The 13,852-nt window shown below is 49.4% G+C and overlaps 11 protein-coding genes across 11 annotated transcripts; 5 read left to right on the top strand and 6 right to left on the bottom strand.

The window, feature by feature from the left end:
- Positions 1-10: 10 nt before the first annotated feature.
- Positions 11-814, top strand: B9G98_02212 (Rhamnolipids biosynthesis 3-oxoacyl-[acyl-carrier-protein] reductase; the record flags this gene model as incomplete). The annotated part of the gene is made up of 1 exon (XM_024808769.1): positions 11-814. One exon carries the CDS (start codon positions 11-13, stop codon positions 812-814), a length of 804 nt encoding a protein of 267 aa, XP_024664537.1.
- A 41-nt stretch (positions 815-855) lies between these two features.
- On the bottom strand, positions 856-2,292 carry B9G98_02211 (putative RING finger protein C2F3.16; the record flags this gene model as incomplete). The annotated part of the gene is made up of 1 exon (XM_024808768.1): positions 856-2,292. The coding sequence occupies one exon, from the start codon at positions 2,290-2,292 to the stop codon at positions 856-858; it is 1,437 nt and encodes a 478-aa protein (XP_024664536.1).
- An 82-nt stretch (positions 2,293-2,374) lies between these two features.
- On the top strand, positions 2,375-2,755 carry B9G98_02210 (hypothetical protein; the record flags this gene model as incomplete). Its single annotated transcript, XM_024808767.1, has 1 exon — positions 2,375-2,755. One exon carries the CDS (start codon positions 2,375-2,377, stop codon positions 2,753-2,755), a length of 381 nt encoding a protein of 126 aa, XP_024664535.1.
- A 45-nt stretch (positions 2,756-2,800) lies between these two features.
- B9G98_02209 (Nicotinamide/nicotinic acid mononucleotide adenylyltransferase 1) lies at positions 2,801-3,910 on the bottom strand (the record flags this gene model as incomplete). Its single annotated transcript, XM_024808766.1, has 1 exon — positions 2,801-3,910. The coding sequence occupies one exon, from the start codon at positions 3,908-3,910 to the stop codon at positions 2,801-2,803; it is 1,110 nt and encodes a 369-aa protein (XP_024664534.1).
- A 707-nt stretch (positions 3,911-4,617) lies between these two features.
- On the bottom strand, positions 4,618-5,049 carry B9G98_02208 (ATP synthase subunit g, mitochondrial; the record flags this gene model as incomplete). The annotated part of the gene is made up of 1 exon (XM_024808765.1): positions 4,618-5,049. The coding sequence occupies one exon, from the start codon at positions 5,047-5,049 to the stop codon at positions 4,618-4,620; it is 432 nt and encodes a 143-aa protein (XP_024664533.1).
- Positions 5,050-5,347: 298 nt separating this feature from the next.
- B9G98_02207 (Actin-related protein 2) lies at positions 5,348-6,511 on the top strand (the record flags this gene model as incomplete). The annotated part of the gene is made up of 1 exon (XM_024808764.1): positions 5,348-6,511. The coding sequence occupies one exon, from the start codon at positions 5,348-5,350 to the stop codon at positions 6,509-6,511; it is 1,164 nt and encodes a 387-aa protein (XP_024664532.1).
- Positions 6,512-6,562: 51 nt separating this feature from the next.
- On the bottom strand, positions 6,563-7,723 carry B9G98_02206 (Mitochondrial inner membrane magnesium transporter LPE10; the record flags this gene model as incomplete). The annotated part of the gene is made up of 1 exon (XM_024808763.1): positions 6,563-7,723. One exon carries the CDS (start codon positions 7,721-7,723, stop codon positions 6,563-6,565), a length of 1,161 nt encoding a protein of 386 aa, XP_024664531.1.
- A 177-nt stretch (positions 7,724-7,900) lies between these two features.
- Positions 7,901-9,328, top strand: B9G98_02205 (Germinal center kinase 1; the record flags this gene model as incomplete). The annotated part of the gene is made up of 1 exon (XM_024808762.1): positions 7,901-9,328. The coding sequence occupies one exon, from the start codon at positions 7,901-7,903 to the stop codon at positions 9,326-9,328; it is 1,428 nt and encodes a 475-aa protein (XP_024664530.1).
- Positions 9,329-9,353: 25 nt separating this feature from the next.
- B9G98_02204 (hypothetical protein) lies at positions 9,354-11,168 on the bottom strand (the record flags this gene model as incomplete). Its single annotated transcript, XM_024808761.1, has 1 exon — positions 9,354-11,168. One exon carries the CDS (start codon positions 11,166-11,168, stop codon positions 9,354-9,356), a length of 1,815 nt encoding a protein of 604 aa, XP_024664529.1.
- Positions 11,169-11,332: 164 nt separating this feature from the next.
- B9G98_02203 (Proteasome subunit alpha type-1) lies at positions 11,333-12,067 on the bottom strand (the record flags this gene model as incomplete). Its single annotated transcript, XM_024808760.1, has 1 exon — positions 11,333-12,067. One exon carries the CDS (start codon positions 12,065-12,067, stop codon positions 11,333-11,335), a length of 735 nt encoding a protein of 244 aa, XP_024664528.1.
- A 40-nt stretch (positions 12,068-12,107) lies between these two features.
- B9G98_02202 (putative histone deacetylase HOS2) lies at positions 12,108-13,454 on the top strand (the record flags this gene model as incomplete). Its single annotated transcript, XM_024808759.1, has 1 exon — positions 12,108-13,454. One exon carries the CDS (start codon positions 12,108-12,110, stop codon positions 13,452-13,454), a length of 1,347 nt encoding a protein of 448 aa, XP_024664527.1.
- Positions 13,455-13,852: the final 398 nt, after the last annotated feature.

Here is a 13,852-nt window from a genome sequence, read left to right as displayed (position 1 = left end):
TTGTTCCCTAATGTCTTCTGAATTGTTCAAGGTCAATAACAAAATCGCACTTATCACGGGCGGCTCCCGTGGCCTCGGTCTCGATATGGCTGAAGGGCTCTTGCTTGCCGGTGCCAGCAAGATTTACATCTCTTCCCGTAAAGCCTCTGCATGTGACGAGTCCGTCAAGTACCTGAGCGACCTCGCCAAGAAGCACAATCTGCGCTGCGAGGCTATTGCTATTCCTGCTGACCTCGGGTCCCGCGCCGGGTGCGAGGCATTGGCCAAGGAGTTTGTCAAACGCGAGCAGAAGCTCGATATTTTGATCGCCAACGCTGGTGCCACCTGGGGTGCAGACTTCGATTCTCACCCCGACGAGGCCATTGGCAAGGTTCTGGACCTCAACGTCCGTGGTGTATTCAGCACTATCCAGTTGTTTGCCCCCTTCCTTCGCAAGGCCGGTACCAGTGAGGATCCCTCTCGTGTCTTGATCACTGGTTCCATTGCTGGTATTCGGGCTGTCTCGTCCGGTGGTACCTACGGTTACCTTGCCTCCAAGGCTGCTGTTCACCATCTAGGTCGCTCGCTTGCTTCCGAGCTTGGCCCCGAGAACATCACAGTCAATATCCTGGCCCCTGGGTTCTTCCCCAGTAAAATGTCCAACGGTGTGCTGTCGGTAATTGGCAAGGAACTCACCGAGACCAATCCTCGTCGCCGTCTCGGTGTCAAACAGGACATCATTGGAACCACTGTTTTCTTGTGCTCGCCTGCCGGTAACTACATTAACGGCGTTGTGTTGCCCATTGACGGTGGTGCCTCGGTGTCCAAGCTCTGAGCCAAGTTTTAGGAATATTAGATATTAAATTAGCAAGCAAATCACACTTTGGATGTATTATATGAACCACAAGTATGGCATTTGAGTCCAGCAACATGGAAGGGCACTCGAGATTTCGCCCGACAATCGTTGCACATAATGTCCACTCGAAGGTCTCTGAGTTCCGAGGGAAGAATTTCCCTGGCAACCTCATTGTCAATCGCTCTAAATATTGCCGATGTGTCGATGATGGATTTGAAGCAGATTGGGCATTTGTAGTTGGCTGAAACATACGACTGATAGCACAGCTGATGGATCGGATGGCCGCAGGCCATAAACATGAGCACTTTTGTAGAATTAAACAAATACTCCAGACAGATCGGACAATTAGAGTTGGCGCTTCTTTCAATGCATGGGTGGTTGTCTGCAAGTTCAATGTTCATGCAGATACCACATTTTTGACAGTGGATAGTGTCGATTCCGATGCCTGCTCCAACACGGCAAATACCACAGTCGTCGCAATGGAAAATCGACTTTTCAGGTTCGTCACTCCATAGCTTGCATATATCGCAAAAGTATGATGCCATTTCCTTGTGGCAATTATTGCAAAACTGGCCTGCCCTGGATACTTTGTCGCAAAGCATACAGAGCATGTACTTTGTTTCACGACGAGGTAAATTATGTGCCTCCAGCTCATCATGGCAAAGTCGACAGGGATAAAATTTGTGGCAGTCAATGCATTGCACTTTACAGTTTCGCCGGTAATGTGCGCATCCTAGACCGTCGCGGTCTGGAGTATACGAAGCCGCGAGGTCTTCAGGTGAGAGCTCAGCCTGGAGCTCGGGCTCGAGTTCTGCATCAGATTGTATAACAGAGCGAGGAGATCTGCTTCGTTCAATTGCTTCGGTGAAGCTTTTGAGTAGCAATTGAGATGCATTGCGAAGGGTAGCGTTTAAAGTTGCAATATCGGGAACATGGCCGAGTCGCTCGAGATCAGAGTCTTCGCTTGTAAGACTGAAAACACTCGCATTATCGCTAATTTCGTCGTTTTCCTCCTCATCGTCACTTTTATGTTCCTCTTCGGAGCCCTCGAGTAGGTCGTCAACGTTATCCACAATACCGAATTCTTCCAGGTCTTGGATCAACTCAAACCAATGCGGTGCCCAGGATTGCGGCCAGCGACGGGGCCAGCCCTGCGGCAATGCCAGCTCAGGCAGCTGCGGGACTGTCAAGTTCGGAAACTGCAGTTGGGGCACATTGAGTTGGGGGACGTTGAGCTGAGGCATTGTCAAGTTGGGCATGGTCAACTGTGGCATTTGTGGTAGATTCGGTAGTCGGGGTGTCCAGTTCTCAGGAAGCTGTAGTTTGAATTGGGGCCGCGGGATGTCGTTGGCCAAAGAGGCAAACGGATCAGCCCAGGCAAGAATTCGGGCCTGATAGGCATGTATTGACTGCAGAGACGGTACCTCTTTAGTCTCATCGAGCACCGGTTTAGTCATTAACCGTATTGGTTCTTCATTGCCAGCTTTATCGCTCTCGTTAATCCTCACGCGATCTTCTGGTTTCTCCGAGGCTGCTGACATGGAACGGGAACGTCAACTTCGGGAGGCCTACCGGCTGCTTTTACGCTACGGGTACCGAGCGTGCGAACGAACGCATCCTCATCGGACGATACTGAGAAACTATTTAAAGCAGAAATTCCGCAATGAGTCCCTGGAACCTCCGTCGGCGACCGCTTTGGCCAACACAGTCAACTTTGTCAAAGCTGCAGCTGAGTGGACTGGTTTGGAAAGGCGCTGTATTGCCACCATGATTCATGTTGAGCACAGTAAATACGAGCAGTCAAAGACAAAGCGCAGCCAAGCAGCCAGGAAACGGGATCAGTCACTACTCGACTTTAATTCTGCATTTTATGAATCTATCATTACAGGACTCAACAAGAGCATGGATCTATGTCTATAGCCCAACGAAAGACACAGAAAAGAAAAATCGCAAAGCATTTATTTATTAGTCGCCTCGTTCGCTCATAACTGTCTTGACAGGCTCTGGTTCGAGGTAGAGCCCGTGTTCGTAAATGTAGCGGGTCACACTACTTGGAGCAAGATACTGTACGCTCATGTTTCTTCGAATAAATAACCGCACTTTTGTTGACGAAATATCGTTGTAAATCAACTGCTTGATAACAAGCACATTGTGTCGGTGCTCATACATGATATCATGAGACAGCAAGAAACTGCGAACGTCTGATCCGGTACGTTCAACAATCATACATCCATAGCGGCCCAAAATATGTCGCAAGTCGCTGTCTAGCCACACGTTAGGTTCACCCATTGACTCGATGAGGTCACCACCGGCCAGCAACATGATTTTGACACCCTTACGCTTGCCGGATGCTGTGCGTATACCTTTACGCTTCACGTTGACCTCGGTGTTGAAGTGATCGAGCACTACTGCTGTTCGAGTATACGTACGTTGTAGAGACTCCCAGGCATCGACCATCAGCCAGGACGACGTACGCTCGCAAGCCAGCTCACACATCCGGACCCGGTGGTGAGCGGGGGCCAATCCAGCCTTTTTGTAGTTATCACTTACTGGTGAATAGTATCCGCCAATGACTTCGAATCTGGTCTGGTCTCGGACAGCGTCCAATGCCATTTCGAACATGCGCAAGTGCAAGTAAGTAATTGGCGAGAATGAACCACAGGCAACCAAAATCAGAGGCGACTTGGACTCATCCTTCATCACAGTAGCTAGACGGTGAACAGGAAACTCGTAGTCGGCGAGTTGGGTTGCTTGCCGACGAACGTTTTTGGGCACCTCCTCCAAATTGGCGGATATCTGGTAGGCAGGCTCATGAATCTCGGGCACAACGAACTTCTGCGTTATATCAGTGTTTGTTGGGATTCCCTGTGGAATATCTAGCGACGAACCACTGTCGTCGGACTCATCTCCACTGGTACCTTGGGCCGACAGCATCGGGGTAGTGGTTGTGCCAGTGGTATCAAAAAACGGCTGAATGGGGGCATTGTCTGGAATTTGACTCACAGACATGTTACGGCAAGACGTCTCAGATATCTCACTTGGAGGCACAAAGTCCAGGTTTTTTCTGGGATCCATGTTGCGAAAGCGCAGCCTCCGTTGAGCAGGATAGATGATGTGACTAAGTGGTGAGAGGGGTAGATAAGGTGCTAGAGGCGTCAAAGAGGGTGAAAAAGTGGTTGTTTTTTTCACAAAGGTGTTGGTAGTGGAGGGCTCAGATGTCGTACAAATTTTAGGTCGCTAGAACCTGTTTTTCATTCGTCACTTTCGAGCAAGCTAGTTGCCATTTAAGCACGCTTGCTGGGCCGCAATGTGCCCTAAACCTGAAACTTTGACGCACATTATTTTCAGAGATTTTCACGAGCGCTGATATGGTTAGATTCTCGAGATACGGACTAGAGTTATAGTTAAGCAGCAGGTATTTAGAGCGACTGCGATTCAAGCAGAGCTGCCCGAGCAGACTTCGCGGGCTCGACCTAATACCTCCTGACGGTGTCTGGCATCAGCGGGTGCAGCGCTGCAGGATAGGCTTTTCATTCACGAACTGTGTGTGTATTAGCATCAAATACAGGCTCCCCTGCTCGAAACAACCGAATAAGCTCGACTATATGCATAGCTCACATGGCCGCAGCGCCGACGGCTGCGCATGACTCTAGACGCAAATCCTCAGCTACAAAGCCCAGGGTTAAAAGCTATTGAATAATACTATACCGCAATCAGAGACTGCTCTATTTTGAAGATCTGTCCGCCACGTCTCATTGATAAAACAACCACGCTGACCCCGATTAGTGGTGAGCACCGTGAGACTTGTAGCCGTAAATGTGACGACGGCCAATAATCTCACCAAGAGAGAACAAACCGAGAAGCTGGACAAGGACAGCAGAGCCCTTGATGACCTTCTGCTTGTCCAGACCAGACACGCGGTCAATCAACATCTGCGGTTTGGCGAAAGTGGTACGGGCGCACTGAACGTAGGAAAGCAGGTCCTGGGAGAAAACCTTCTGAATCTGCTGCGTGGTGGGAGGAGACAGAGCCTCCTTGGTCCAGATGTACTTGCCAAGCTCGAGGGTGACCTTGGACCAGTAGACGGCGCAGTTGACGAGGTCAGTGCTCTTGTTGACAACCTTGGAAACCATGTTCTGGGCCTTTGCGCCAGAAGAAGTGGAGTTGAAGCGAACCTGTTTGGGAATTAGTTGACGGTTGACCAAACGCAACATTTTGAAAAATTTAAAAGTGTAGTTATAGGTGGACTAATTTCGATGTTTGTAATGGGACGAAAACGTCAGCAGCCAATGAGCGGCCGGGTTACCCGGCGTTGGCTATTCCGCCGGCTTAGACGCGGGCATTTTTGAGCCGCACCAATTTTTCGGCGCCTATGGGTCCGGTCGGTGTATTCCGTTCGTTTTCATTTCTTAATACTCATAGTAATAGCAAGATACGCCGGCCCTCCTCATGTCTCCTCTAAGCCGGCGCTTACGCAATCTAAAAAGCCACCAACCGGCCAAAACTACTATTATGGCTCAACCAATTGTTCTTGATCAGGGTACTGGATTCGTCAAAATCGGTCGTGCGGGCACGAACTTCCCGGATTACACGTTCCAATCCATGGTCGGTCGGCCCATTCTGCGTGCCGAGGAGCGCACCGACGGCCTGGAAATCAAAGACATTATGTGCGGCGACGAAGCAAGCGCGGTGCGTTCGGCACTGCAGGTTTCTTATCCCATGGAGAACGGTGTTATCCGCAATTGGGAAGATATGGAGCATTTATGGGACTACTCGTTTTACAACAAGATGCGCATTGACCCGTCGCAGCACAAGATTCTGCTCACTGAGGCGCCGCTCAATCCTCTGGCTAATCGCGAGCGAATGGTGCAAACCATGTTTGAAAAGTACAACTTTAATGGTGTTTATGTCGCTATTCAGGCCGTGCTCGCTCTGTACGCTCAGGGTCTCAGCTCCGGCGTGGTTGTCGATAGCGGTGACGGTGTTACCCACATTGTTCCTGTGTACGACTCTGTGGTGCTCAACCATCTCACCCGGCGTATCAACATTGCGGGCCGCGATATCACCCGTCAGATGATCAACCTTTTGCTGCGTCGCGGTTATGCCTTCAACCGTACCGCCGACTTTGAGACCGTGCGGTTGATCAAAGAGAAGTTCTGCTACGTTTCTTACGATCTTGACTTCGACAAGAAACTCACTGAGGAAACAACTACTTTGATGGAAGCATACGAGCTTCCCGACGGCCGGGTCATCAAACTGGGCCCCGAGCGGTACCTTGCTCCCGAGTGCCTCTTCCAGCCGTACTTGGTGGACTCTGAGGCTCCCGGTTTGGACGAGGCGGTGTTTGGTGTAATCCAGAGTGCAGAGGTGGACCTCAGGTCAACCCTCTACAAGGCGATTGTTTTATCGGGTGGCACTTCAATGTACCCCGGTCTGCCATCTCGACTGGAAAAGGGTCTCAAGCAGCTGTGGCTCACAAAGGTTGCAAACAACGATGCATCACGCCTCGACAAGTTCAAAGTCCGCATTGAGGACCCCCCACGCCGTCGTCACATGGTCTTCTTGGGCGGTGCAGTTTTGGCAAACATTATGGCTGATAAAGACCAGATGTGGATCTCTAAACAGGAATGGGAGGAAGTCGGTCCCCGGGCTCTTGAAAAACTTGGTCCACGCTAGTTGACTAGCTGGCTGGTCTCTATAAATTATGTACAATTTTTTTGCTCTTTTCTAGACTTTTTCTCGAGGCCGCATCTTGCCCATCTGAAGACGCTGCATCCGGTGCAGACGACGCAGCAGTGTCCATACAATTGCGATTGAAACAAACCCCATCAAGCCGGTAACGGCAGCGAACCCCCAATTAGTGTCTTCGATAAAGTTTTTCAAGTTCATCCCGTAGAGGGCTGCTATCACCGATCCCGCGCTGAGGCCCAGCATTCCGATCTGGAACTTGAGCTCCAGACTCATCAGAGAATTTCTGTTCGCGTCCAGCACGATATTGATGATCTCCTCTGTGCTCTTGATGTTTGATCCCAGAGTCTCTGTAGCTTGCACGATTTCGTCGCAGTAGTTATAGTAAGATTCAAGCATGATTTCAGCATCAGACGTATCAGCGGCTTCTTCGCCCTGGCGTCGGGCAGTCAAGTAAAGATCCTGCATGTCTTCGTCATTGTCCAAAAGATCCTGCAAAGCGTCTCTAATCAAAGTTGCCTTTTGCAAAAACGACGACATTTGCTTGGACTGAAGCAAAAGCCTCCTCAGCTGGTCGCGCTCAATGTTTTGTTCGAGCTCGGCCAAAAGGCTATTCACCAAATGGGTTTGCACCTGCAGGTCTGAATCAAGAGCCGACGTAACAGACACTAAAACTGCTTCAAGTGCTCGCAATTCATAGGGTAACGACGACCCGGCCTGGTTTCGCAGCCGGTGCTCCAGATCATAGAGAAACATGCTGTGGGCGCGTGTATCGGTATGGCCAAAAACATCGAATAATATCACCGAGTCGGATTTGATGAGCGCTCTAATATGAAGCAAGTGGATCAAAATCGAGTTTTCACGAACTAGGATCGCCGGCACAATGTTGTGGGTACTCACATCGACTTTTCGAAGATCCCGCGGAAGCAAGCCGTGCTTCGACAGCAGTTCAGATCGTTTAAACTCACCATTGGCAACCTTCGTGTGCCCCTCGCTGTCCAGTACTGTGCATCGCATAAGACTGCCTGTTGAAGACCTCAGCGCCCGGCCTAGAATCATGTTTGTTTCCTCGTCGGTGGGCACTCGTCGCTTCGCTGGTGGCACAGGCGGTTTCGGGTCCGTGGAGATAGCATTGCGTCTACCAAGCGTCCAGCGACTATACGGTTTGAAAATGGCTCTTGCCAGAAGCCTTGCGACCATAGATCTCACACAAAACTCTGCTTTTCTCGAACCAAAAAAAAATTATTTGGGATGTCCACTTCAAGCTGACTACAATTTCTCAGAAACATAGGCTTACTATTTGGGATGTTTACCTCACGAGGGCTCTTGCTCATCATCTAACTTTCTTGTTTATAAAGAGAACCTGGAGTCGCGAGAATGCGAGACTTGTCTTTGGCGAACTCGTCGTCGGCAAGTGATGCGTCATTGAGAACCGCAGCCTCTGGCCACCGGGTTTTGTCGGTAGACCAGTTCGTTCTTGAAGAAGAGCTGGGCACCGGCTCGTTTGGAACAGTGTATCGTGCTCGAGACCTCGTTCTGGACCGGACATGTGCGGTCAAGAAAATCGATATGGACGAGACGTCCGACGACATTGAAGAAATCCAGCGTGAGATTTCAATTTTGGCTGAGTGCCACGATCCCCGCATCACCCGCTATTTTGGCTCTTTTGTCAACGGTTACAAGCTCTGGATTATTATGGAGTATTTAGGTGGCGGTTCGTGTCTGGACCTCATTAAGGTGTCTCGTGGATTGCCAGAGTCCGTAATTGCCTGGATTATAGCTGAATTGCTACGAGGCTTGGACTATCTCCACACAAACGGTAAAATCCACCGAGACATCAAAGCAGCAAACATTTTGGTGTCTGAGGATGGTGCAGTCAAGATTGCAGACTTTGGCGTAGCGACTCAACTGTCAAACAACTTATCCAGACGCAACACGTTTGTAGGCACTCCCTTTTGGATGGCACCCGAGGTGATCAACCAGGAGGACTATACTTACTCGGCAGATATTTGGTCACTGGGTATCACAGCGATGGAACTCGCTAATGGAGAACCGCCGTTATCTCATTTGCACCCCATGAAAGTCATATTTTACATCCCTCGGAACCCTCCTCCAATGCCTAGCAGCGCGTTTTCTCGTGAATTCCGCGACTTTGTGGGTCAATGCCTTCGCAAGTCTCCTGCTGAGCGCTCATCTATCTCATCTTTACTGAAACACAGATTCTTGGCCAAGGCTTCGCGTAGAGACTTGACGAAACTCGTTGACAAACGGCTGGCCATGAAACTAACCAAAAGCTCTACGCCTATACCTGCAACAATGAGCAGCAGCTCAAACTTCTATTCGAGTGCTGATGACGACGACGACTGGGATTTTGATACCGTTAAACCCGAAAGTGCTCCAACTTCAAGCGGGTCAAGTGGATCAAGCCTTAATGCCAGTGCTACTCAGAACAAAGCGAGCGTGCTCTCGCCCATTCCATCCCCACAACCAGGACAAAAGGAGCGCAGAAAAACGGATACTATCAAAACTATTCAAGAAACTATGCGGGACCGTCGTGGACCTTTACTACGAATATTTTCTCATGCCGCCCAGAAGTTCGACGACCAGACCTTAGCCGAGATCGCGGATGTGCTCAGTATAGAGCCATTGACAATGGAATCGGAAACCTATCTTGTCAAGAAAATAGGCAGGGTGGCAGTAGACAAGCTCGATATCAAACCCAAAGACAATCATAAGCGACTTGATCCAGTTGAAGACATTCTATTGACAAAATGGCTGGCAGAAGCTCAAAAGCGACACAAATAGTTTTATTTTCGAGCGTTATTTATAGTTATTCTGATGAACACACAAAAGGACAGTACTCAAGCTCCACAATCTCCACTCTGGCCCCGGTTCTTTGAACGGCTAGTTTTAACTCCTCGTACTCTTTGTTGCAGCTAACATAGTGATGAAACCATGTCCCCCATCCTTGAGAGGCTCGGTGGTTGAGATCAATCCACCTGTAACATATTCCACAAAGACCCATCCAGCGGTCCCCTCTGGGTGACTTCATACTTTTGATCACCAAAGGGTCCTCCATAACATAAGTTGTAGCAAGAATTCCATGCTCAAAGTTTTTATGGTATAGGTAGCCACTATTTTTCATTCGATAGAACCCGCCCTCGGGACAGTTGTCGCACCATCCATACTTTGACGCGCCGCAACCTTTCACAAACGCCGGTCGATATAGGTCGAAAGTCTTGACTTTTTCCACAAACCCATTCTTGCCGCCTATTTCCTCGATATCTTTAGGGTCACGCGCAATACACCGCCTATAATATTCTGTTGGTAAGTAGGGGCAGTAGGTGGCAGGAATATACTTTCCTGAATCGTCTAAAGACAAAGCAGCATAGTGATTGTATCTTCTCGGAGGCCTGGAAGATAGAATTGATATTGCGACTGACAACTCCTCCAAGTTGACACCCGAGCCTAGTTCGTCAGTTAATCGGAAAAAGGGCCGCTGTTTACTTTCGGGAACCCAGCTCTCACATATAGTGAACAAGCCAGGATGAACAATGGAAGAAGCCGGTTGAGGCTGTTGTTGTGGAATACCGTTCTTCCGCCAGGGTTTGCATAGTACGAGTTTGTCAACTCCCGAAATATGCGAGCTGGGGTCTGGGGTGATAGCTTTAGAAATAGTTTTGATGAATTGATCACAGAGATCTGTTTCAATAGGAATTTCAGACGCATTTTCTGGCATACGCGTTAGAGAGTTAGAAAGTACTGATCGTGTTCGGGTAGTGGAGCGCCCGCTATAACGGTTTCGAGGCAAAACATCCGCGAGGTTCTTATTTGAGACCAGCGTGAATCTGGTTGAATTTTCAGGAATAACCAAATAGTCTCTTATTTGTTCCAATCCGGACCCAGCTGTGACGAATGTTTGAAAATGACAACTAGGACAAGAGCTGACAGTGGGTGTTTCCAAGGGCACAGGGGTTTCCGGTGCTTTGGCAAATGTAACCGGAATCATTCGTGGGGTCAATGCTTGTTCAATAGACTGTGACCAAAAGTCTGGTGGTTCACTACCGGGCATAGACTGTAAACATAACATAGGGTCAATGTTACACTCGGATGAAGGCAGGTTGTTAGGAGAGGTAGGTAAGCCCACAAACTCCTTGTCGACCACCATTTCACCTTCACTATTACAGTATACTGCTTCTTCGGTACGTGTATCGATAAACAGTTTCCCTAAAGCGTTATTGGTGGACGCGACAGAGCTGGGCGGGGTCGGGGTTGGTGCTAGCACTGGGCTCATGGGAGAGAGCGGAGAGAAGGAGATATACGACATGGGTTCACCAAGAAACTCTTTAGGATGTGGCTGGAGGGGCTCCGAACCAAATATCGCATCATAGCCCATCTGAAGAGTTAACGCAGGATCCAGGGGTAAATCTGTGCAAACAAACTGGTCGTCTAAGTTAAAGTCCAGGTCGTTGGTTTCGTTGTTAGGAAGTAAAGTGTTTTGATTCCATTCTACGGGCTCCAGGATTGTGCTCAAGGTTTGTGAAATCAAATCGTTACATTGAGGAGCAAGCTCCGCAAGGATCCACAGAGGCGCGCAATCTGTGGATTCGCTCTGGCTTTCAGTACTTCTTGGTTTAGTAGACATAGCAATGGCGCAAAGCAAGCGAAACAAGGAAGAAAGCGGAACGTTGTACTGTTGTGTTATCTTTTTTGTCACCACAACAATGCCAATACTCCAGCCTATTGTACTAGGGATTTACGATACCGTAGAATGGGTTTATATTAAGCTACAAAACCGACTTGCGCTGCCTAGTCCTGCTCGGCAATCGCGACCAAGCGCTCCTCAATCTCGTCAACGGTGAGGGTGCGGAAAGAGCCATCGGGCAGAGCCACGCCAACCTCGATGTCATTTTTACGGAAATCCAATGCCAACACGTTTGACAGGGCGATGATCGCCTCTTCGACAACTTGCTGCCAGTCTCCAGATACATGCTCTTTGTTTTTGAGTTTCTTTTCCAAATAAATCATGCCCTCTTGCTGCTTCGGGCCTGTGGCGGTAGCCTTATAGCCTGTGTAGTAACCAGCTGGATCGCACTTGTAAACCAGCGGCCCGCGCTCGTCATCGACGCCAATGAGCGTCATGGCTACACCGAGGGGCCGCATATAAGCACGCTGGGTGTAGACCTGGTTGATATTGGCCATGCGCTTAGCCAAAGCATCTACGGGCATCTCGTAGCCGTGTTTGTGGCGGAACTCAGCAGCCTCTGAACGGGCCCGCGACACTGCGGCACGGGAGTCGCCAATGGGGCCAGTCATGGTTGCGCCAATGGTACGCGAAATGGGGAAAATGTAGGAGACGGTTGCGGGATCCAGCAGCTTGTCGCCTACCTTTTTCTGAGACACCATGACGGCAGAATCTTTACCCTTGACGGCTACTGAGGTAAGATTGGTCGATTTGATGGCCTTGAACGCATACTCGACCTGATACAGTCGGCCCTCAGGCGAGAAAATCGTAATGTGGCGATCAAACCCGGAATTCGACATGACAAATGGCCAGGTTTGTCGGGTGGGTGGAGTTGTGCTTATGGCATCGACGTTTTCCCGCGATAGCAAAAGCGAGGAAGAGCGGCCGCTATATGAAGACTTTACAAACGGATGGAAGCCAAAGGTATCGTATCACTTTAATGAGGAGGCAGCACAGTTTCATTTTGGCATGAAACATCCGATGAAGCCGTTTCGGTTGATGCTCACGGATCACTTGGTATTGAGCTACGGGATGCACAATAAAATGGACTGGTATAAGCCGCGGGCGGCTACCGAGGACGAGATTGAGCAGTTCCATGCCGATGAGTATGTCAAGTTTCTGCAGAGCGTGACGCCGTCTACCTTGGACCAGTTTCCCGACGCGCCGTCCAAGTTCAATATTGGAGACGACTGTCCTATATTTGATGGACTGTATGAGTATGCTAGCATTTGTGCAGGCGCAAGTGTTGATGCCAGCCGCAAATTAATTAATGATCAAAGTGATATTGCCATCAACTGGTCCGGTGGTCTTCATCACGCCAAAAAGTTTGAAGCCTCAGGGTTTTGCTATGTCAACGACATTGTTTTGGGTATTTTGAACCTGCTGCGGGTATATTCCCGTGTATTGTATATTGATATCGATGTTCATCACGGTGATGGTGTTCAAGAAGCCTTCTATTTAACAGACAGGGTCATGACTCTATCTTTCCACAAATATAATGGCGAGTATTTCCCGGGAACCGGCAGCCTGGACGAGATAGGTGCTGAAAATGGCAAGCATTACAGTCTTAATGTGCCGCTACGAGACGGTATAGATGATGAGTCCTACACCAGGCTGTTCAAATCGATTCTCGAACAGGTTTTGGTCAAATTCCGGCCCGAGGCAATTGTTCTGCAGTGCGGCGCTGATTCTTTAGGCGGCGACCGTCTTGGCCGTTTCAATTTGAATATCCAAGCCCATGCGGAATGCGTGCGATTCACAAAATCTTTCAACATCCCCCTGATGGTGTTGGGCGGCGGGGGGTACACACCTCGAAATGTTTCGCGCCTGTGGGCATACGAAACAGCTGTTTGCTTAGGAATAGAACCGGACACGGAACTGCCCGCTAATTTGCCGTTCTATCAGCATTTCGCTCCAGATTATAGTCTGTTCCCCCAGCTTTCTGGGCTGGTGGAAAATCACAACTCCCGCGGTTACTTGGAATCAGTGCATTCACAGGTTCTAGAACAGCTGAGATATTTAAACGGCGCCCCGTCGGTCCAAATGCAAGCGATTCCGCCAGATCTTTTTGGCCAAACGACCGAACACGACCAGCAGATAGCCGAAGCCCGGATCGATCCTGACGCACGTGATCTAACCCTGGATGCGAAAGATAACGCGCGGCAAGGTGAGCTGGTTGAAGGGTGATGACTGAGTGCTTACTGCATCGAGCGAAAAAAAAATATAGGGAATCCGCATAGGGTCAACCTGTTGTAATTTTCCGAGATGTGGGGTAAGCACCAGTAAGGTGATAAGGTGTGCCGATAAGCATACCCGGCGCTGCGAAACCACACTATATATAACTGAGCTAAATTAGGGGTTTCTCGCTGTAAAAAAAATCGGTGATTATGCGCCTCTTGACCCCTCATCGTCGGCCAAACCTTCCTTTTTCTGGAGTGGGGTAGCGACCACCCTGGAAAGGAGGAATATTAGTCAGGCCACCGGAGCCGAAAAAGCATGCGGTAATGTGGGAGAGATTTATTTAGTCAACGCACGACATATTCCTCGAACTTCTACCCGACTCGAGAGTATTTGATTAAAATAAT

This window comes from Wickerhamiella sorbophila, assembly GCF_002251995.1.
Source record: "Wickerhamiella sorbophila strain DS02 chromosome Unknown contig3, whole genome shotgun sequence".
Classification (NCBI taxonomy): domain Eukaryota; kingdom Fungi; phylum Ascomycota; class Dipodascomycetes; order Dipodascales; family Trichomonascaceae; genus Wickerhamiella; species Wickerhamiella sorbophila.
This window is presented reverse-complemented; position numbering and strand designations above follow the sequence as displayed.